At 40.4% G+C, this 25003-nt stretch overlaps 3 protein-coding genes across 3 annotated transcripts; all 3 read left to right on the top strand.

Annotated features, from left to right (window-relative positions):
* Positions 1-1921: 1921 nt before the first annotated feature.
* Positions 1922-2292, top strand: BDB00DRAFT_738052 (uncharacterized protein; the record flags this gene model as incomplete). Its single annotated transcript, XM_053118417.1, is given in 2 exon segments — positions 1922-2191; positions 2209-2292. Coding segments are annotated over 2 exon segments (354 nt in total), but the record flags the coding sequence as incomplete, so codon positions are not given.
* Positions 2293-10467: 8175 nt separating this feature from the next.
* Positions 10468-12332, top strand: BDB00DRAFT_846065 (uncharacterized protein). The gene is made up of 6 exons (XM_053125126.1): positions 10468-10544; positions 10639-10834; positions 10910-11063; positions 11135-11358; positions 11425-11717; positions 11789-12332. The coding sequence occupies exons 2-6, from the start codon at positions 10815-10817 to the stop codon at positions 11998-12000; spliced, it is 903 nt and encodes a 300-aa protein (XP_052975140.1). The 5' UTR covers positions 10468-10544; positions 10639-10814; the 3' UTR covers positions 12001-12332.
* Positions 12333-14330: 1998 nt separating this feature from the next.
* On the top strand, positions 14331-14701 carry BDB00DRAFT_736199 (uncharacterized protein; the record flags this gene model as incomplete). The annotated part of the gene is given in 2 exon segments (XM_053118390.1): positions 14331-14600; positions 14618-14701. Coding segments are annotated over 2 exon segments (354 nt in total), but the record flags the coding sequence as incomplete, so codon positions are not given.
* Positions 14702-25003: the final 10302 nt, after the last annotated feature.

A 25003-nucleotide genomic window follows, 5' to 3' on the forward strand; every position in this document is an offset into this window, starting at 1 on the left:
TCGTGTTTCGGTCCTCGTTTGTTGGCACCTTACTATTTAATTGACACGATGGAGAAATTATACTTCTACTACCACAGGAGCAGCTGTTGTTTGAAAGGCACTGTTTTCGGGTAATGTTGAAAAGTATGTCCTTCACAGCAGCTTCACATCTTCCTTTCTTTTTATTATTTGAAATCAAAGCAATCTATAATGTACTTCTTTTAAACACTGTATACCATTACAATAGCCTTGTTCCTTTCTTACCTACCTCTGCTATTCCAAGCTATATATATGTACATTCTCGCATATAATAGGCAGGATATTTCAACAGCACTTTTTATAGACAATTTTCATGATACAAGCAGCTGAAATGGGTACACAGTAACAGGAAAAGAAGTACACCGCTAAATGAAGGGAAATGAATTTGATCGCTTCTTCATATATAGTACATAAATCGTAAAAAAGGTGACTAGCTGGCACAAGTATAGCAGTACATAAAATTCTATTACTTATGTAATAGCTTTCCTCACGTTTTCTTCTAACTTTATCAGCACCGAAACTTTACCTTTCTATAATTTGAGTCCCACAGCGCCATAACCTTTCTTCTTTTGCTTAGGCTCAGCAACTTTCAGACGACGACTCGGTTTTAGTAACGCACCAATGTTCAATTAGACAATGGAAACAGCACAGAATTCGAGCATATCAAGTACAAATGATACTGCACGCGTGGCACGAAGGTAGATATAGCGAAATTGATATGTAAGCTCTCGTTAAGACTTGATTTTTATTAAATAGTACTTGATAATGCGTTGGTGTTGATGTGCCATGAAGAGCTGGGTGGGACTGAAGATCTGTGTAAAGGTAAATGAGTGCTAAAAGGCTATAGTTAGTAACATGTTAATAAATTTCCTGATATGAGAGCTCCGTTTATCTGTTTCTCAAATATACGCACACATGTGGCACTTACAAAAGCAGATAGTTGAAAGATCCTGGACATTATCCTGCCTTGAACTTGATCCGTGTTTATCGGCGTTTCACAAATTGTGCACTCGACAGCATTTAATTTATTTCTATAAAATAAAAAGATAGCCCTGTTAGTATAAGTGACAACCATAAGTTTATGCCACTATCCCATAGAGCAAAACCATATTGTGACACTGTTTAGCAACGCCAAACGAACGTTGCTTAGGTTTCGTCGAACTTTTCCACTTAGAGAACTCACTCCGTAATACTGGCATATTTGAGCAATTCCAGTAGGCCGAGCCCAACATACAATTGCTATATCATACGATAAAGTATCACATCGCCGTTAGGAGGTTTTTGGTCAAACGTATATACGGCTCACTGCTGAGCAGTATCTCTCGAGCAACGAAGAATTGTTTCATGACAATATATATATATATAAGGCAGCATTTCCAATTTTAAAGGCGCTACCTGTTGCCTTGGTAGTTGTTACTTTCTATCCAACAATAAAATCAAAAGGACCACGATCTTAGCTTAAGAAGACAACTGTAAAGCGACGAGTTACGATAGCACAATGGTAGAGCTTTTGAGAGAAAACGCAGAGAGGGAGAGGGACGCAAGGCAATAGTGGGATCGACCCACGCACCTGCAAGGTATCATTCCGCTTTCTACTTGAGACGGCTTAAAAGTGCTATCTTTGATTTATGAAGCGAAAAAGAAAACGCAGAGAGGGAGAGGTACCAAAGGCATTGAGAATTTTGTATTGCTGTCGGAGCCACAGTGTTATTAGGGCTTAGGAAATCAACCATTTACGGTGTAAGAACGAAATGAGGGACGATAATGAGAACTAATGAAAGCAATAAACATGATACGCCATGTGAAAAGGGGTACAATCTTCATTGCAACACAGGCGACGGTGTCTGACTTCTATATACCCTACCTGTCACGATCGCTCGAACGCTGAAGCAGCGATCTATTTGGGGTTCCTCTGGCAACATCTACAGCACAACATCGCCTTTTAATAGATCGACTCCTTATCAGTATACGCAACGGCTGCTATCTACATCAACAACGCCAACTGTCTGTGCACGGGCGTGCAACAGTTCTCAGCACATTCTTACTCTCTCGACTATGGTATGTCCTGAGGTTAACCGTAACCGATACCTCTGCTTCGTCCTTTAAATTACGTTACAGAGCGTCATATCCAGCTTTATCTCGCACTGCAAGTTTCCCCGAATCGCCATATCCCGTCTCTAGAAACCATAGCAACAGGGCGGTTTACAAGTTCTCGACCCTCGAGCACAGCACCAAGCACTGCAACTACGTTGGATACAACCTCTAGTCGATTATCCTAACGCCAATACATTAGGTTCCCTGGTAATACTTTATCTGGCGCACCACCTACTGTGCATCACATCGAATCTGCCGATCATTGCCTCCTACTCGCCTTCCCTGAAACATGCCCTCGTCTTCTACAGCAACAACCTTCGACAATAGCGTCACTTACTCTTGCCTCAATTGATCAAGTTCAACTGCCACCGTCGTCCGTCTATATCCTACTGGCACTTGGGCTCTGCTTACCGTGCTGCGCAGAAAATGCCGGTGTCAAGGACTTGCTCCGCTCCTTGACCCTCAAGAAAATGAAAGTATCGGATCTGTACCTCTTTGACACGACAAATAGTTCTCTACGACGACGTCTACCACAGGACGATTCAATCCCCCATCCACGTGTCACTCGCCACTTTTTCAAAACCATGTAGCATGGCAGCATCATACTGTAATACTTTTTTCAGTCGACTTTGTCTCACAGCATCTCATCTATTGGCTCAACACAATGGGCAGCGAGGCACCGCCGATGGTAGCGTGCTGCGCCCCCCTTTTCATTGTCCATTTCACCAACCAAGGTCTCACCACTCGCACTTTTCGTCGTCTCATTTTAAGCACTACTTGAACGCCGCCACGCTCCATGACATCTACTGCTAGATGTTGGCGCCAGTTCTGGCTTAGTACGATGCACCATCCAACCTGAAATCTCTGGTATCGCACAATCCATCACACACTCCTCACTGCCAGTCTCCTTCACCTTATTGTTCCAGATTTTATGCCAAGCTCGTGATGCCAATTATGCCTAGGTTTGATTGATACTACCTGTCACTTTCTTATCTATTGCCTACTGTGTTAGGCAGTATGGAAACAAGTCTGGGGCTTCCTTAGTCTTTTACACCGAACTAGACCGTAATGTCCTCCTACATTTCATCATCAATCTAGACTAGCATGAAGCCCCTACCACAACTATGCACCTACTACGGACCATGGTCGTTCAATCCATCCTCCTGGCACGCTGGCGTGTCTACTGGACTTGGATTTTCAACCGAGTCCCTTTAAACCACTATATGGTGATCTTACTAGCAATATAGCTACTTGCTCAGCTTCGGCTCCCAAGATCACTGCCTTAGATTAATAGACTTATTTTCGTCCCTCTCTACATTTTATTCTGTACTTTCTACCTCTTCCTATCGTCTCTAGCACAACACTGCTATGTATATGTGACATAGGCCTACAGGCTCATACAAAAAGAGTCGTGTTGTAAGTTCCAACTTACAACTTTAGAGGGTAGAGCAACTTACTACTATAAGTTAATATCCTCGTTACCACTCTGGGGAATTTAGTCCGTAAAGGAAAGTTTAGTCATTAGAAGAATTATTGATCAAAAGATAAAACATTTTATATATTTCATCTTTTTTAATCATTAAGTCTTTAAGTTAATGATCAAAATTAATAAATTATTCTAAATAATAAATATTTAGATAATTTTATTATTTTTTTCTTAAATATAAAATAATAAAAAAATAATTTTTTTTTATTTATTGTCATTATCATTAAGGATAAATCAATTAGAAGTTATATCGATTTTTATATAAAATTTAAACAATAAGTTTTACAAAATCAAACATTTAAAAGATTTATCTACAATTAAGGATTACTCTTCTCAAGCCATCATCTACTTTGAACTCAATTAAGGGCGAATACGCATTCTATAGTAGGTCTTTCTATTGCTATGCACCGTTGTTGTTACCATGGAGATCCGGACAGGTGATTGAGTGAGCAGAATTTATAGATCTACTTTTCGTTAACTTAATTGTTTCTATCTCGCTTATAGTAATAGAAGCCTATTTGAAAGGGCCCCACACGAACCGAAAAACACCCAGCATTGCTGACTTTGTGAAAGAGCATACAGAGTTTGTTGCACTGCTTTCCAAGTTCAGTGAAGACCTTGAGTCCATTTGGTCTAGCCGTATTTACAATATTGCTATAAAATTGGAGGTTTTCTTGGTAATTTTCATGCTTACTCGCTCTTGTTTCTATGGTAACATCCTACTAGAAAAATCGTTTACTACAGTATTCAAGAGACATGACAACTGTGTTTGTCAACTTATAGTAGAATATGCTTACAAAGTTTCTGGTATATGACAATCACACATAAGATTATTAGTCATCATCTGCTCCTTGTTTAATACTGACTCTTTTATATAATTGCTGGGCTGCTCAGAGGAAAGTAACAGCCACAGCCACAGTATTAGCAACAGGGATGATAACCAATCCAGCTTACAGGTAATCAAATTGATAGAATACTGATTTTTGAAACATATTTATAGTTACTGATGGCAATAGGTGCACCAAGAAATGAACGCCTGCCATTAGTTGTTTAGCTGCTTGTAAACTACTAGTCGCATTATAGCTAATAGATTACTGTAGCTAGGGGTCGCAATCTGACCCGTGGGTCAAAACCAACCTGCGGGTTGAGGACGGGTCAACGGGTCAGGTTGATGCTTTTCTGACCTGCGGGTCGACCCGTCCAACCCTTGACCCGACCCATTGACCCGTCGTGACCCGTGTATACATATAATATGTATGAGGTACTTATATTTAAGTAGTCAATCTTCTTGTTGGGAAACATAATTAGTTGTCATTATGTCTGCTATAGAGCTATAGCATAAAACGTACTTAATTCTTTTTATTGTGGGATTATACTTTATATTCAACAGTATGGGATAAGTAAGCTATAAGCAATATATATGATAGGAGTAAAGAAGTAGCAATAGTGCAATAAGAATATACAATAGAGGGTGGCAGTAAGAGACGCGATTTAACAAAAGACAGAAAAGGAATCGAGAAAAGAAAATCGAAGGAAGAAGAAAGAAGTGAAAAGAAAAGGGAAAAGGATAAGGGGCATATAGGGAAGTCGATTTTCAACCACACTTTAAATATTATGCTTTCTTTAAAGCATGTGAGCCCAAGCGATTTCTTTTGTGATGGCACAGAACCCTTTACCTTTAAGAATAATCACTCAAAACGTAGATGTTGCTAGCACTGCTAGGAATTTGCGTGCCATCATCTTAGAGAGCTATATATATATAGAGTTTTGCACTTCCAGCACTCAAGTTAAGGCTGATCGACACTTCCTTCATCACTACATTGAAATCAGTCTTGACCCATCAACCCGAGTTTTGACCCATCGGGTTGAACGGGTCGGGTCGGGTCAGTGTTTTCTTGACCCACAGGTCAACAGGTCAGACCCTTGACCCGACCCGACCCGTCTAATTGCGACCCCTAACTGTAGCTGATATAGCTATCAATAGCCAAATTAAAATATTTATTCTAAATCAGATGAATAATCTGATTTATCTTTATTTATTTCATTTTGTTCTCTAATATATAATGCTTGCATTTTCTGTTGTGTCATATAAATAATATCCTGATTTTTTTTACTTACTAGAAAGATATCATAGTTAAAATATGTTTAAAAAAACTTTTAATATATATATTTTTCTTTTTCTAATTAATTTATCATTTCATCAAAAAACCCATATCCACACATGTCCTTTAATATATCTATACAACTTGAACATGCTGCTATATAGGGTTCCGTACGGTTCGGTTCGGTTCGGTTCTTGAAGGGAACCGAACCGAACCGTCTAAAGCAAGAACCGAACCGACTAGAACCGACGAGAACCGTAGAACCGAGAATCGAACCGAAGAACCGAACCCATCATGTATATAAAAAAGGCGAAATTCGGTATTTTTAAATGAAAGCTGATGTGTGTGTTCAAATATCGCGGTATACTTGAATACTGCAGTAAAAAAGAATAGTTTATTATTGTACATTGAACAGCGATCTCAAAATGAATAAGAGAAACAGAATGTAAACATTTTTTATACGATGTGGGTCATTGCATCGTTAGAAGATTAAAGCACAGTTTTTACAAAAAAAAAAGTGGTGCTTATAGTAGTTAGAGCGACGTAGTATTACTAGTATCATACAATATGTTATCGTAATATGGAGGAATTAAACCGCAACCGGCAGTACACACAGCTACTGCGACTCTACGCGTGTATAGTGTCTCATAAAAGGCGAAGGGTGAACGGTAAGATAATTCTGTTACGGGCCCCAGGATGCGCAATCTCAGATGGAATGCACAAACTTGATACAACTGATCGAGAAGCCATGCTAAATCTGGTAAAGTAGTACGTCATGGAGAAAAATGCATTGTGGGTAGCAAAGTAGAAGAACAAGTAATGACTCGCATCATGGGCGGAGAAAGCAAGCTGCCGTCAGAAGAAGTAACAAAGGAAATGAGTGTATTTTTTCTTTTCCGATCATTTCTTTTCCAATCACCTCAAATTAAGTGATTGAATCAATAGTAAGGAATTTACAAACGAAGTACATCCAGATCATTCATTTACATGTTCGCACACATGATAAACAGTTGCCTTATGGATAAAATGGATGATAATGGTTGTCATCACATATTCTACTAGCCGAAGCAGAACTCCTTCTATTATTAGCGCATCTGATGTCGGAATAAGTGGTTACAAATGAGGTCATCGGAAGATGTGAGCTTAAATATGGTTGCCCTCATTTCGCTCCGAACAGAGAACCCAAAACAGTTTTGCAAAAATTTAAAGTCCTCTCTACTCGGATCGAGATAAAGGCGCAACGCGCCGAGAAACTTCCTTTTCTGTACATACCCCGAGGTGTTGCATAAATAACAACGCGATTGCGAATAATAGCTGATAGTGGAATATTGTTCATTTTTTGATAAAAGCAGATAAAATAGATGAAAAATAGGGGTGTATTTTTCTTTCAATCTTTTATTATTCATGAAGTGACAGTTTCCTTTTATATCGATCCGAGCGAGCCACCACAGAGGCGTTTCCATCTGTTTTGTCGAGGATCGGAAATGGGACGAGATAATTCGTGAGACTCTTAACGGTCAAGTTTTTATTACGAGAGAAAGAGAGAGTTCCAAATATTCTTATTACTAGTTATTCATATAAAGAAATTGTCTTTGTGGAACTTATTTGATGTCCCGATCCTCTGGATACAACACCATCGGAGAAGCCGTTACCAAAATTGGAGGCCTCCGAGAAGCCCTCTTTTGGAAGGAAAATGGAAAATTCAATTTTCCATTACTACATTGGGGTATGGTGTTCTCTGTTCGGAGCGAAATGAGAGCAACCTAAATATAAGAATAAGAAAACGATGATATCATTTTCCTTTTTTATTGCCGATCCTCATTACTACACGTCCAGGAACCCCGAAACGCGTCATTCATAGAAGCATTGACAGCCAGCAATAATGTAAACCTTTTTCAGGATGAGCTTATATGATATCATCATCGTTTTGCTTTGTCGGAAGAATTGAGTTGAGTAAACTGCAAGTCGATGATATCATCTGTAAGAATCCGTCCATCAGAAGTCCAATAAATGACATCAGCGGCATCATTTGAAAAATATATAAAGGCGTTTATTTTTGTAGCATCGATCCTTGTATCTACCGTACACTTAACATACTACTCTACCTCAAAACTCTGTTGCCTTCCTACATTTCAATCATGGTCTATCAAATTGGTTCTTCTTCCCGCGATGTCCGTGCTGCTCTTCATGATGGGGTAAATATCACTGTGCGATTGGTTTGTGTTGTGTCGTGTTATGTCGTGTTGTGGTGAACTCTATTGCAAATCTCAAACGTGTATTGATCTCCATAATATTTTTCCATTAAGGCACAAGAAACTCCTATCCAAACCCCAACCTTTTCTCGTGTGCCTTCCGCCATATCAGTCGATACTATATCGCTTACTGATGAAGACATTGATGCCGGCGGTGCCAACACTGATTCCGAGTCTATTTCCGTATCTGTTCATTAATCGCAAGGCAAGGGATCCAGTTGGGTATTCAAGTATAGCTTCGGTAAGCGCTATGATGACAAGGACGGTAAGCCGCGCATCCGTTGCCTGGTGGGAAATTGCACCAAAACTTTCGCTGCTGAGCAAAGCAATACGTCCGGATTGAGCAAGCACTTGAACAAGGTCCATAGTATCACTAGGGAGTGCGGCCCCCACACCGGAAGCAAGCGTTCTGACGGTCCCCTTGATTCCTTTGTCCAGACGAACCGTGCCCGTGTATTCACACCCGAGCAATTTCTGAAGGCCTTCGTCAGGTTCATCGTAAAAAGCAAACTGCCATTTACCTTGGCTGAGAACAACGATTTGTAGGAACTTTTGGAGATTGCACAATCTGCATCTGCCACGGAAATGGTGCAGCTCCCAAGTGCCGATACAATTGCGAATAAGGTAAATATTAGATACATTTTTTCCATGCACAATACAGACAAAAAATTATAATTTTCATGCCCCATTTATTACCTTTAGACCAAAGAGGAGTACGGCCTGTACAAAACTAAGTTGCGCGCCGTGTTGGACAAGATTCCTGCAATTTCATGCACACTTGATGGTTGGACCAGCCCCTACAACGATGCTTTCCTTTCTGTTACTGGCCACTGGATTTCCCCATCGACTTGGACCATGCATGAAATCATCCTCGGATTTGTATCACTGGAGGGGCCCCATTCAGCAGAAAATCTTGCCAATGCTTTTATCCGTGTCTTGGATGAGTTCGGCCTAGGGCCCAAACTATTTACTATCACGACGGATAATGCTTCAAATATGAAGAAGATGGCTCGGATCGTTGAGCACCACGCTGTTGACAATGGATGGTAAGTATCGAGAGTATAAATGCGAATTTGAAATATTTGGCAATATCGGTTCATGAGCTTATACAATACCATCTGTATTAGGTCATTCTATGCAGGGCAGCACCATATCCCATGCCTTGGCCATGTGCTGAACTTGGCGGTCCAAGACATCCTACGTTGAAGCCTAGGTCCAACGTTGCGCGACAATACTGGTGATAGTGATGCCGAGGACGAAAGTGACGACGTCGATGTCAATGCAACCTTCGAGGTAAACGCAGAACGCGCTTTGGAGGAGCAAGAGATCGAAGCAATGAATGTGCTGGTCAAGCTACGAAAAGGAATCAAAAAGACTCGGTAAGTGATTACTATCATCAAATACGTATTCCCTACTCGATGGTATCATTGGCACCATTTACTCATTATACCTTTGATTTTACATAGTTCTTCGCCTCAGCGCATGGAGCAGTTCATGCGCCAACAAAACTCGGATTGCTCCACTCAGCTCACCCTCCATATCGACGTGGCCACCCGCTGGAATTCGACGTATGACATGCTTGACTGTGCAGCCTTACTACGTGTACCATATAACGTACTTTGCTCGAATAGCATCAACGATGAGTTATTACCGTTCAAGCTCACAACGGAAGAATGGAAGCGTATCGACCAGCTGAAGGAAATCTTGGCGCCCTTCTATAAGTCGACCAAAGCCTTGTCCGCCAGTACGAGCCACCCTACCATCAACACGGCGATTGTCCATTATAACAAGTTGATGGATACTTTGGAGGACGTTGTCAGCGATGGTTATCCACCGGAATTAAAACGTGCGGCCAGACGTGGCCTCGACAAGTTCCAAAGGTACTATTGCAAGGTAGACGATACGGATGTATACGCAGTTGCGACGGCATTGGATCCGCAGATGAAGTTTTCTTGGTGGCGCCAAGCAGGGTGGGAAGACGAATACCAAGTTTCGAGCCAGCGGATGGTGCACGAGGCCTGGGCAGCATTCCCGAAAGGCGCTGCTATGAGGCCCGAAGTGAATGACGAGATGCAAAGCTTGTACAGCCTATATATGACGTCCACGGCTGGTGACGAATTAGAGGTTTACTTGGACGAGCGATTAAGAAGACCGGTACCAAACCAGAAAGGACAAGAACCACTGGTCCTTTCATACTGGAAATCCCAGCAAAATATTTGGCGGTCCCAGTCACTTCCACACCATCGGAACGTTGCTTTTCCCAAACTCGACTTCTCCTGCCGTACACACGAAACCGCCTCCAACCGCACACCATCGAAATGCTAATGCTTTTGGATTCGTGGTGCTCCTTCGACTTTCACGATTAAAACGTTTCCGTCTCTTCGTTCCTGTATCTCCTTTCCGCACCTCTTTTTTGTACCTCTTTTCCCTAGTTCTTTTTCTTTTCCTGCTTTCTTTTTCTGCTTTTTTATTTATTTTCTCTTCTCTTCTTTACTATTTTTCCCTCCCTTCTGCTTTTGCAGGTTTTGTTAAGTTTTTAAATGAAGTACGGCTTGCAAATACACTACTTCTTGGTCTTTTTGGAATAACATTGTTCGTCACTTCCATTATAGCCTACTTTGTACTAATTACCAAAATCGCTAAATGCAATCTTCTGCCTCTCGGTTCTTCGGTTCTACTTATGCAGAACCGGTTCGGTTCCGGTTCGGTTCTTGACAGGAACCGAACCGTATTTTCTCGGTTTCGGTTCGGTTCGGTTCCGGTTCTACGGTTCTGATACGGATCCCTATTGCCATCACAAGGGACGCCGAAACCCGAGGCATTGCCGCAAAATCTGTCAAGGAGTGGGTCATAGAGTTTGCGATGAAATGCAATTTCTATCAGTAAGTAGACTTGGATAGTACATTCTACCGAAGATCCATATGCCTGGTTGTCTCATATCTTCCATTGCCTGTTAGCCTAAGCCAATCTTTGATTCTAGACCTGGGCAACGCGCATTGGACAGAGGTTTTTTCGGAGGAGGAGCTGGAAGAGTTGGAGGGGTTCGGGAGACCAGTTCTCCCACCCATTGACAAGGCTGTAGAAGCCAATTTGAATAATTTGAGAAAGGTGGTAAGTGATTTGAAGTTGTATTACCATACTGTCTATGAGAACCCAATGCTCACGATATTTTATCACTAAAGAAAACTGCCCGAGAGGCCTACGAGTTCGCACGAAGGATGGAGTACGATGTTGAAGTTGACGGCATGCTCGCATGGCTGTCATTGACACTGCAGAACACTGCTTCATTGTTTTTAAAGAAAAACAACTACAACATCCAACAGTACCTTGAATCAGAAAAGCTCTATTATCTATGGAGCTTTGTTAATACGATTTTTAATGACTCAGAGTATATTGATGCACTTGGGTAAGCTGACCGCGTGGATGCTTATGTTTTGATTGCAAACTAATGCTTGGAAAATGATGCTTATAGCAAGGAAAAGTCAAGCGTTGCGAATGCGGAGGCAAGCAATAACAAGAGGAAGATATCAGCAGTTAATGTGGTAAACAGCTTGAAGATCGGACGAAGAATGGACACCGTGTACGTGGGAGCCGGAGATGTGGAGTTGGGGTGCCTCAAGATTGGGAAAACGAGCGATCAAACGAAGGAATGGTCCGATGGATTGATCAAGATGCCAATCGTCATGCGGGACATGCTGTTAAAGATGGTCAACCGATCTCCAGACCTCATCAACAAGCTGCACACCATGGGATACAATATCAATGGTACGTATAGTGTGTTAGATAAGTAACTTAATGTTGGCAAGGATACTTACTATGTGCCCCACAACTCTTAGGCAATGATATTGTCCTTCTTGACATGGATATACCACAAGGGTATATCACTAGAATTCGACGTACAAGGCCAGCAGAATATCCAAACAAGGATAATTTCGTCGTGCGCTTGTGCCCTCTCCTCAAACTCGCTGCTTGTGGAAAGCAAATAGCTGAGGACACATATGAAACCTACAGTTCTTATGAAGTGCCTTTGTCGACGTTGACATTCTGAACAAATCCAGCCATTCCTCCCGCTACGTTTCTCCCCGGCTCAGTGTCGTCCGCATCATCTGCACCATCATCATCATCAGCCATAACTTCCTCCACATCAGCGACCTCGTCAAACAAAAAACAAAAAAGCACATAATCTCATATACCATATTACCTTTTACCAATTTTCATCTGTCATGTTTTTTAAGCGTTTTCATTATGTAATTTCGTCATTATTCATTATTCAGTATTCTCATCCTGTAATTCCGTAGTACTTACATCAATCAGATCTGTCATTATTCTTCAAGATTCAATCACATAGTTTCAGCTGAAACCAAAACAGAGTAAAAGGGCAGATTACGAACCAGTATCAATATAGAATTAGAAGGAAAGTTTTTTTGATTTATTCCAGTATCTGAAGCTAGAATGCATCGTGTTTCGGTCCTCGTTTGTTGGCACCTTACTATTTAATTGACACGATGGAGAAATTATACTTCTACTACCACAGGAGCAGCTGTTGTTTGAAAGGCACTGTTTTCGGGTAATGTTGAAAAGTATGTCCTTCACAGCAGCTTCACATCTTTCTTTCTTTTTATTATTTGAAATCAAAGCAATCTATAATGTACTTCTTTTAAACACTGTATACCATTACAATAGCCTTGTTCCTTTCTTACCTACCTCTGCTATTCCAAGCTATATATATGTACATTCTCGCATATAATAGGCAGGATATTTCAACAGCACTTTTTATAGACAATTTTCATGATACAAGCAGCTGAAATGGGTACACAGTAACAGGATAAGAAGTACACCGCTAAATGAAGGGAAATGAATTTGATCGCTTCTTCATATGTAGTACATAAATCGTAAAAAAGGTGACTAGCTGGCACAAGTATAGCAGTACTTAAAATTCTATTACTTATGTAATAGCTTTCCTCACGTTTTCTTCTAACTTTATCAGCACCGAAACTTTACCTTTCTATAATTTGAGTCCCACAGCGCCATAACCTTTCTTCTTTTGCTTAGGCTCAGCAACTTTCAGACGACGACTCGGTTTTAGTAACGCACCAATGTTCAATTAGACAATGGAAACAGCACAGAATTCGAGCATATCAAGTACAAATGATACTGCACGCGTGGCACGAAGGTAGATATAGCGAAATTGATATGTAAGCTCTCGTTAAGACTTGATTTTTATTAAATAGTACTTGATAATGCGTTGGTGTTGATGTGCCATGAAGAGCTGGGTGGGACTGAAGATCTGTGTAAAGGTAAATGAGTGCTAAAAGGCTATAGTTAGTAACATGTTAATAAATTTCCTGATATGAGAGCTCCGTTTATCTGTTTCTCAAACATACGCACACATGTGGCACTTACAAAAGCAGATAGTTGAAAGATCCTGGACATTATCCTGCCTTGAACTTGATCCGTGTTTATCGGCGTTTCACAAATTGTGCACTCGACAGCATTTAATTTATTTCTATAAAATAAAAAGATAGCCCTGTTAGTATAAGTGACAACCATAAGTTTATGCCACTATCCCATAGAGCAAAACCATATTGTGACACTGTTTAGCAACGCCAAACGAACGTTGCTTGGGTTTCGTCGAACTTTTCCACTTAGAGAACTCACTCCGTAATACTGGCATATTTGAGCAATTCCAGTAGGCCGAGCCCAACATACAATTGCTATATCATACGATAAAGTATCACATCGCCGTTAGGAGGTTTTTGGTCAAACGTATATACGGCTCACTGCTGAGCAGTATCTCTCGAGCAACGAAGAATTGTTTCATGACAATATATATATATATAAGGCAGCATTTCCAATTTTAAAGGCGCTACCTGTTGCCTTAGTAGTTGTTACTTTCTATCCAACAATAAAATCAAAAGGACCACGATCTTAGCTTAAGAAGACAACTGTAAAGCGACGAGTTACGATAGCACAATGGTAGAGCTTTTGAGAGAAAACGCAGAGAGGGAGAGGGACGCAAGGCAATAGTGGGATCGACCCACGCACCTGCAAGGTATCATTCCGCTTTCTACTTGAGACGGCTTAAAAGTGCTATCTTTGATTTATGAAGCGAAAAAGAAAACGCAGAGAGGGAGAGGTACCAAAGGCATTGAGAATTTTGTATTGCTGTTGGAGCCACAGTGTTATTAGGGCTTAGGAAATCAACCAATTACGGTGTAAGAACGAAATGAGGGACGATAATGAGAACTAATGAAAGCAATAAATATGATACGCCATGTGAAAAGGGGTACAATCTTCATTGCAACACAGGCGACGGTGTCTGACTTCCATATACCCTACCTGTCACGATCGCTCGAACGCTGAAGCAGCGATCTATTTGGGGTTCCTCTGGCAACATCTACAGCACAACATCGCCTTTTAATAGATCGACTCCTTATCAGTATACGCAACGGCTGCTATCTACATCAACAACGCCAACTGTCTGTGCACGGGCGTGCAACAGTTCTCAGCACATTCTTACTCTCTCGACTATGGTATGTCCTGAGGTTAACCGTAACCGATACCTCTGCTTCGTCCTTTAAATTACGTTACAGAGCGTCATATCCAGCTTTATCTCGCACTGCAAGTTTCCCCGAATCGCCATATCCCGTCTCTAGAAACCATAGCAACAGGGCGGTTTACAAGTTCTCGACCCTCGAGCACAGCACCAAGCACTGCAACTACGTTGGATACAACCTCTAGTCGATTATCCTAACGCCAATACATTAGGTTCCCTGGTAATACTTTATCTGGCGCACCACCTGCTGTGCATCACATCGAATCTGCCGATCATTGCCTCCTACTCGCCTTCCCTGAAACATGCCCTCGTCTTCTACAGCAACAACCTTCGACAATAGCGTCACTTACTCTTGCCTCAATTGATCAAGTTCAACTGCCACCGTCGTCCGTCTATATCCTACTGGCACTTGGGCTCTGCTTACCGTGCTGCGCAGAAAATGCCGGTGTCAAGGACTTGCTCCGCTCCTTGACCCTCAAGAAAATGAAAGTATCGGATCTGTACCTCTTTGACACGACAAATAGTTCTCTACGACGACGTCTACCACAGGACGATTCAATCCCCCATCCACGTGTCACTCGCCACTTTTTCAAAACCATGTAGCATGGCAGCATCATACTGTAATACTTTTTTCAGTCGACTTTGTCTCACAGCATCTCATCTATTGGCTCAACACAATGGGCAGCGAGGCACCGCCGATGGTAGCGTGCTGCGCCCCCCTTTTCATTGTCCATTTCACCAACCAAGGTCTCACCACTCGCACTTTTCGTCGTCTCATTTTAAGCACTACTTGAACGCCGCCACGCTCCATGACATCTACTGCTAGATGTTGGCGCCAGTTCTGGCTTAGTACGATGCACCATCCAACCTGAAATCTCTGGTATCGCACAATCCATCACACACTCCTCACTGCCAGTCTCCTTCACCTTATTGTTCCGGATTTTATGCCAAGCTCGTGATGCCAATTATGCCTAGGTTTGATTGATACTACCTGTCACTTTCTTATCTATTGCCTACTGTGTTAGGCAGTATGGAAACAAGTCTGGGGCTTCCTTAGTCTTTTACACCGAACTAGACTGTGATGTCCTCCTACATTTCATCATCAATCTAGACTAGCATGAAGCCCCTACCACAACTATGCACCTACGGACCATGGTCGTTCAATCCATCCTCCTGGCACGCTGGCGTGTCTACTAGACTTGGATTTTCGACCGAGTCCCTTTAAACTACTATATGGTGATCTTACTAGCAATATAGCTACTTACTCAGCTTCGTCTCCCAAGATCACTACCTTAGATTAAGAGACTTATTTTCGTCCCTCTCTACATTTTATTCTGTACTTTCCACCTCTTCCTATTGTCTCTAGCACAACACTGCTATGTACATGTGACATGGGCCTACAGGCTCACACAAAAAGAGTCGTGTTGTAAGTTCCAACTTACAACTTTAGAGGGTAGAGCAACTTACTACTATAAGTTAATATCCTCGTTACTACTCTGGGGAATTTAGTCCATAAAGGAAAGTTTAGTCATTAGAAGAATTATTGATCAAAAGATAAAACATTTTATATGTTTCATCTTTTTTAATCATTAAGTCTTTAAAGTTAATGATCAAAATTAATAAATTATTCTAAATGATAAATATTTAGATAATTTTAATTATTTTTTCTTAGATATAAAATAATCAAAAAATAATTTTTTTTATTTATTGTCATTATCATTAAGGATAAATCAATTAAAAGTTATATCAATTTTTATATAAAATTTAAACAATAAGTTTTACAAAATCAAATATTTAAAAGATTTATCTACAATTAAGGATTGCTCTTCTCAAGCCATCATCTACTTTGAACTCAATTAAGGGCGAATACGCGTTCCATAGTAGGTCTTTCCATTGCTACGCACCGTTACTGTTACCATGGAGATCTGGACAGGTGATTCAGTGAGCAGAATTTATAGATCTGCTTTTCGTTAACTTAATTGTTTCTATCTCACTTATAGTAATAGAAGCCTATTTGAAAGGGCCCCACATGAACCGAAAAGCACCCAGCATTGCTGCCTTTGTAAAAGAGCATACAGAGTTTGTTGCACTGGCGTCCTACTATTAGTTGTCTAACCAATTATAATCTACTAGCTGTAATATAGATAATAAAATTGCTATGATCGGTATAACCATCAGTGGCCGAATTAATTATTGATTTACAATAAAAATAATAAAAATTGAATTTTTTTATTTATATTGGTAGCCTCCCACGAGAAAAAAAAGAGCGATTGTTTAAAGTACATAACAACAAATAAAAATGAACACAACACAAATCACTGAACAACTCGATATTGAAATTAAAGATTTAATTGATAATAAATGGAATTTTCTTGATAAATCTTGGCCTGAAATGCAACATAGATTTAATCATAGAACAGCTATTAAAGATATGAAGAATAATACAATAAATGATATAAAGGATGTATTACTTAATAGATTTGGATTTATATCTGTATTTTATTTTCTTTCAGTTTTATATAGAAATATTGAATATCCAGGGCCATACCGCGAGATTGAAAAAGGACTTGCATTATTATATCATATGGTATCAGGTGTATCAGGAAAGGATATGCATACTGTTATGCCATATGCAACATTTTATGATTTGTATAAGCGGTTCTGGATAACTAACTATAATGAATTGAATAAAAAGGTAAAACAAGATTTAGATAGTATGTTCTCATCACCACGTTTTCGCATTCTATCAGCAATAATAAACAATCCAGATGGTTTTAAGAATGTTACACTATTTATTGATGGACATGATAGTAAAATAAAGTATTATAAACCAAATGAGTCACATTCACAGTTATATTCATATAAATTAAAAGGGCCAGCTATACGTACACAAGTTATACAGGATATGAATGAAATAATTACACATGTTTCAGTATCTGAAAAATGTGCTATCAGAAATGATGGTACTATGTTTATTAATATGAAACTATATAAAAAAAAGTGAGGCAGATTGTTTAGGAATGGATGGTGGATATAATTTATTTATACAAAAGTTTAAAGATAATGCGACAGATGCTGGATATAGTTTTTATGATCGTAATTTTTTACATCCCATAAGAAAAGAACCAGGACAAAAGTTAACAATCAATGAGACATACTTTAATAACAAGTTTGGATCATTTCGTTCAGCAATAGAAGTACAGTTTTCTATGTTAGGCTCTAAAGTTGAACGATTTAATAATAATCGTGCAGCATTGCAAATATCTGATATAAGATATTATAATATTCAGTTTCGTGTTGCTTGTATTCTTACTAATATATGGCGATTTGTAAATAAGTATAATATAGAGGTACAACCACATCATAAATTATGGTATGGAAAAGATTTTGAATTCCCAAGTAAGAAAAACAAACTTGACTTAGTATTTTCAAATGAGCAAAAAGTAAATACTGAATATAACGAAATGGTTGACATGCAGCAGAAATTTCTACAGCTTAATATTAATCAATCAATAGATATGGCTATAGATAGTGAGGACGAAACTGAAAATAATACATCTAAACGCAAGAGAAAAAATCAAAGAGAACAGAGAAATATAGAACATAGTAATTCATATGAAATTGAGAAGATTGTAGGACATGTGTATACTGATAATAAGTACATATTTGAGGTTAAGTGGGTTGGATATAGTGTAAAGGATAATAGTTGGTTAACAGTTGATAAGTTTAATTCCCGGGAAATGCTACATGAATATATGGCCACACAAGGTATTCAGCTCTAAATTAATTTCTTACTTATTTGCTTATTAACAAACCTCATATTGAAACTGACTGCATCAACCTTTCGTTTACTTGCCCAATTATATTTATGTTTTATGCATTCATTAGTTATACTTGTACTTATATTAGTACCTGTTGATTTATTTTTGACGTCAGTTTCTTTTGTTATATCTATATCATCTATTATAGCCTGTTTTATATCCTTATGCTTTTTAAAATATTCTTTTGGCTGTATTTCTTCTACTATTTGCTTGTTTCCCCGTTTATTTTTAATGTGTCTTTTTTTCTTTTTACGTTTTGGTATATTATTTGGTATGTTGCAGTCACTGCTTTTCTCTGATTCAGATGTACTTACATCTATGTATTTATGTTTCTCTATATCTTCTGGCGGGTCTTCCCAATCAGTAGTATCATTTACAACATCATCACATTTTATATCATTAAACACATCTTCCCAATGCCTACAATCTGCTGATGGTGGTACCTTTACAGTTGACCATTCTCTATTATTTTGTTGAGGTGGTTTATGTTGTTTATTGTTCTGTGTATTATTACTATTATGTTTTTCTTCTTGTTCCTTCATATATTCTTCTGTATCAGCTAATTCTTGTAGTTCCTCTACTGTTTTATCCATCGGTGTATATTTTTTAATATCATCCTGACCACTATTATGTGCATAACGGATAAATGTATGCTGATCTTGGTATTCGTTTTTGAATTCATCTTTGTATAAGTCCTCATACATATCCATGTTTTCATAATACATGAATTTATTTTCATAAACCTTCACCTTCTTTGTGTATGGATTCCATATTATATGACCTTTACGGTTCTTATCAACATAGATAATATATAAACGATTGAGCATTGGCTCTAACTCATATACTGATTTATTTCTGTATAACATGTGCGGCATATAGTTACTATTCAGTACTATTGGCATATTTTTCTTTTTAGTTATTGACTTTGTGAATTTGCCATTAAGTTTTAACCGTGTTCCTTCTAACATTTGCTTTAAAAATGTTAATTTGAAATCTGAACCTGTTTCTTCATTATACATAAAATCATAATCATCATCCTTATAATCTGACCAATCATTTTCTTTATTCATTAGATATGCTCGATGGCCACCTTGTCTAATACATCAATGTTATATGTCTTACCTACATTTGATGGACCTACAATCCAGTATTGTGGTATCTTATTTTTACCACCAAACATTGTTTCAATACCAAACATAGACCACATACAGTCATTTCAAAAAGTAAAGTCGCTGATTTTGAATTTGATGTCGTGCAAAAAGTCTTCGTGTTCAACAACGATGTCAGCTGGTCCAAAAATAAAATCGTGTTCACGTGTCACAAACACATCGTTTATTTTTACTTGTCGCTTAGTAATTGGTTGTCGTTCCTAACCCAATCGTGGTTGCCTCCATTCCGTCCTCAGATGTGGTTGGTTGGTTAACGCTCTTCTAGCCGCGCTTTTATTCTCAGATAAACAATAAAAAGAAAATTCATTCTACAATCTAGTACTTTAGTTCTTTCTAAGCCGCGCATTCGTGGTAAATGAGTTCAAATGAAGAAACCTACGCACAAAGACTCCAAGTACTTGAAGAATTGGAGCAACGCCTTCGCACAAAACTCGAGGAACGCGACCGAGGAGACAGACCAGAGTTGCCCATCGACATTAGAAGTGAACTCGACGACTCGACCCAACTTGACTTGGACGACAATTTCAAGATTTTCAAGAGAGACCTCATTAAGTATAACGGCGATAAATGGACCCGATCAGGTGCTGTCAACAAAGTATTTGTCCACGAACTCAAAAAAGCGACGTTGGACGCCAATCAAACAATCAATGGCAAGTACAAGGACGCAGACCGGATGCGAAACGCGGCTCGAGCTGCAACAGAGATCTTTGACAACTTGCAACAACTTATCGAGCGAGGTGGTAGCGACAACGATGAACAAGACCTTAGGCAGATCATGGAAAAAGCTAGACGACTTGCAGTTTATGGTTTCGCGACAGGAAAACAGCAAGAGCGAGAGGCAAGAACAACAGTTTCAAAAGCCCTCAAGTTACCAGCGAGTGTCCGATATATGGAGGAAGAAGACGAAGCAGGCAAAGACCTGGCGTTCAGCCAAGACATGGTGCAAAAAATTGAACAAGCCAGATACGATCAACAAATTATCAGAGCAGCCATCAACAGAAACCGCAATGGATATAACGGATATAACAATGGTGGAGGCCGAGGCCGGGGCCGCAGATTCAACAACTTCGGCAGGGGTGGCTACAAGTCCAGCTCTTTTTTTGGCAGACCGAAACCCAACAACAACTACAGCCAAAACAACACCAATCAGACCAATCCCGATCCTAGACAGTAGTGCCGCCGTTGACGGAACAACACTACACAATTCCCCCCGATGGTATTCCACCGGGGGCGCGCCTATTATATTTTGCCGATCAATGGAAGAAGATAACGAACCATCCATGGCCTTTGTCTATCGTCCAAGAGGGCTACAAAATTCAATTTCAAACGCAACCACAACCATGGTTTTCCAAGAGGGTGACACAGGATGCGGCAGCACAGACCAGGATCGACCAGGCCGTGGCACAGTTTCAAGTAGCACAAGTGATAGAGAGATCACCTACCCAAGACCGCCGGTTTTTGTCGACATTGTTTACCATCCAAGAACCTACGAAGATTCGACCGATTTTCGATGGCCGCAAGATAAACCGATTCATCCAGTATCAGAAATTTCGGATGGAAGGTTTGCCAGCCCTACGGGATTTGATCGAAGGCAAGGATTTTATCTGCAAAATCGATATGAGAGATGCGTACACGGTGGTTCCGATCCACCCCGATTCGCGAGACTTTTTGACATTCGAGACCAAAGATGGTGTAGTGATGCGGTACAGGTCGCTCCCCTTTGGGGCAAGCATGGCGCCACGAGTATGGTCGAAACTACTTCGATATGCCCTAGAACCACTCAGACGCCAGGGGATGCGCTTTTGCTACTACATCGACGACGTGTGTCTATTGAATCAATCGGCAACCAGCTTGAAACAAGATTGCGAGAAAATGATCAACCATCTCACGTCCTTGGGTTTCATCATCAACCACAAGAAGAGCGACCTCAAACCGAAACAAGTACAAGAATTCTTGGGTTTTCAATTCAACACGATCACGGGACTTATCCAAGTGCCAACACACAAACTGAACAAGCTGGTGCGACGCATCAAGCAAGCCAAAAACCAAGTGTTCTCGTGCCGATGGATCGCCGGATTACTTGGCAAGATGACAGCGATGATTCCAGCAATTGGCGATGCCCTACTCCATATACGACACATACAGCGTGCATTGACCACAACATTGCAACAGACACGACAAGGGTGGGAGGCTCCATGCCAATTAACCAAACTGGCAATACAGGATTTGAATTGGTGGCTCACCCTTGCAGAGAGCCGGAATGGCTTACCTATCCATCGACCACCACCAGAATTACCGGCAGTAACCATCCATACAGATGCGGCGGCGTCTGGGTGGGGAATAGCATCCGAATTAGGCGAATTCGCAGGATATTGGCGCACCGACGAAGAATCCGAATCGATAAATGTTCGAGAACTAGCAACGATCAAGATAGCGTTGGAGATCCATGCAAAACGGTTTGCAAACTCAACAATACACATCTACACCGACAACATAACAGCGCTAAAATATGCAAGCAAGGCAGGCGGTACGGCATCCATATCACTGCAGCAACTCGCCTTAGACATTCAAGATATATGTCTCGATTACAACCTCACAGTCAGATTCTCTCATATTGCGGGCGTCAAGAACGTGGCGGCGGATCGGCTCAGCAGACAGCGCAAACCGATTTACGAATGGACGTTGCCGTACAGCAAATTCTACAAGATTCTACAGCAATGGGGACCGCTAACGATCGACGCTTTTGCAGGGAGGCACAACAATCGACTTCCGACGTATTGGGCGAGGCAACCGGATGGCAATCAAGCAGCAGTAGACGCTTTCCAACAACCATGGCCGAAACGCGGATTGTACCTTCATCCACCATGGCAACTGATTCCGAAAGTCATCCGCAAATTCAATCAAGATCGAGTGCAACAAGTCGTGTTGGTCACTCCGATGTGGCCAACCCAGTTTTGGTGGCCGATGATTTTGAACCAAGTACGGGACCCACCATTAATAATGCCGATCAACCAACGAATCAACTTAGTCGCATGGCGATTATTGAACGCACAGGGCACAAAGAAGGCTATAGCAAGGAAACGACAAAATTTTTAACAAAAGCCACCCGTTCATCAACAAGAAGGAAATACAATCATTATTGGATTCGTTATGCCAAATGGTGTCGTGCTCAGGTTCCTATTCAAGACCCGGAACAATATAATCCCAAGATGCTGGTAGAGTTCCTGGAAGCCAACGTAGACTTAGGATATGATTCCCTCAATGGAATGCGATCATCGATTGCGTCAGTGTTTGGCGTTACACATCCATGGCGACAGCCCATTGCTGAGCACCCAGACGTCAAACGGTTCTTTGCTGCTAAAAGACGCACAACATTCAAGAGGCCTAATATTAGTCAAGAAATTTGGGATACGGACAAGGTGATAACCTTACTGAAGGAATGGGGCCCAACGGAGCAACTGACGATGGACAAACTCCAAAAGAAAACCATCATGTTACTGTGTTTGGCAACCATGTGGCGCACAAGATCGGACATTGGACGCTTGCAACTACGAGACGTGCATATACAATATGACAACGGAGAATGTATTGGCATGATCCTCATTGCTCGAGAACCAAAAGAGAGCCAAGTCAAAGATTCAAAAATTGGTGTCATTGCAGACCAATCCATATGCCCTGTCCGCACCTTACACACTTGGATGAAGAAATCACAACCGTTGCGCTGCAATTTACCTACAGATCAAACACTCTTTTTAGCCAACATTTACAAGACTCCAAGAGTAGCAAGTCCTGTAACCGTTGCGAACTGGGTTACTAAGGTCATGGCCGAGGCAGGCATTGATACTACCATTTTTAAGGCACATTCCACGCGTTCGGCGGCGAGTACAAAGGCTGCTGAAAAAGGCATAGACGTTGATATGATCAAGGAACATGGCCATTGGAGCAAGAAGAGCGAGACGTTTGAACATTATTATTATCGCCCTCGCGACCAACATGCACGTGGCAGACAAGTAGTTACGACAATTTTTTCGTCCACGGAGAACACACCAACCACATCTGAGGACGGAATGGAGGCAACCACGATTGGGTTAGGAACGACAACCAATAGGCTAGTTGCCGGAATGGAGTCCGATGATGTGGTGGGGACCCGCCCTTGGTATCAACGCTTGATTTGGCCCTTCCCATAATATCATATACTTAGACAAAAAAAATTGTAATACATAGCTTAGAAAGAACTAAAGTACTAGATTGTAGAATGAATTTTCTTTTTATTGTTTATCTGAGAATAAAAGCGCGGCTAGAAGAGCGTTAACCAACCAACCACATCATCGGACTCCATTCCGGCAACTAGCCTATTATCCAATAGATTTCTTGGCATCAAATTGTTATAAAAAAAGGAAAAAAGATTTTCTGCGAACTTATTGTTTTCTGTTTCCTATTTACAATTTATTTTACAGACATTCAGAATGAGTATGCAATTTCTTTACGAAGATGGACAGGGACATGTTGTTGATGAACACAGAATTGAGCCCATGGATCTTGTTGTTGACGAGGAGTTATTTGCTATTGAAACAATAAGTTCTCGCACTCAATTTCTAATGAATAAACCTCCAGAAAGACCTTTTAATCCTGTAGTACATTCAGTTGCAAATGAAAGGAGCATTGAAGATGTTGATATAGAGTTATGCAATAAGCGACGCTATATAGTTTACTCTGATGAAGACAAAACTAGATTCTTTCATTTATTTTTCAGCAAATGCCTGAATGCTTCTGCTGCTGCGAGACAATTGGGTATTCATATCCGGGCAGCGCAGAGATGGGTTAAACGTTATTATGAAGACCCTGAAAACATCTTCGAGAAAAAGAAATAGTCAGGTCGGGGTCGTATTCTTGGGGAAGAACATAAAAGCATTTCTTTTAAATTACATTGATGAGAATCCTTCTGCCGTAGTCAGTGAAGTGGCAGAAAGTTTGAAACAAAACTTTGAACTCAACGTTTCTCGTAGTACTGTTTACAACTTCATGACAACTCAGTGCAATCTATCCATTAAGCAGGCACAAATTTCACCCTATGGAGAGAAACAGTGAGGAAAAAATCCAGCAAAGGTACGATTGGGTTCAAAAGTGGCAGCAAACTGACCTGGATTTCACAACAAATTGTGTTTTTCTTGACAAATCAGCCTTTCACATTAATTTCAAAACGGGGTATGGCTTGGTCAAAGAAAGGCACTCCTGTGATAGTTACAGTACCTACAACGAAGGCAAACGCAACTTCAATTTTAGGTGCAATATCCACAACTGGCTTAATTAATGTTAGCTTGAGAGTTCCAAAACGTATCAAAAAGAGAAAGCTTGGACGTGCAACTGATGGTTATAGCACAGGGACAGTGACAGGCCATTATCTAAGCTTTGTAAAAGCTACTCTCGACGAAATGGACAGGTATCCAGAAATGATGGGACACTACCTTGTCATGGATAATGCTCCTATTCACAATTCAACTGATA

This window comes from Zychaea mexicana, assembly GCF_025766255.1.
Source record: "Zychaea mexicana strain RSA 1403 chromosome Unknown BDB00scaffold_99, whole genome shotgun sequence".
Classification (NCBI taxonomy): Eukaryota; Fungi; Mucoromycota; class Mucoromycetes; order Mucorales; family Lichtheimiaceae; genus Zychaea; species Zychaea mexicana.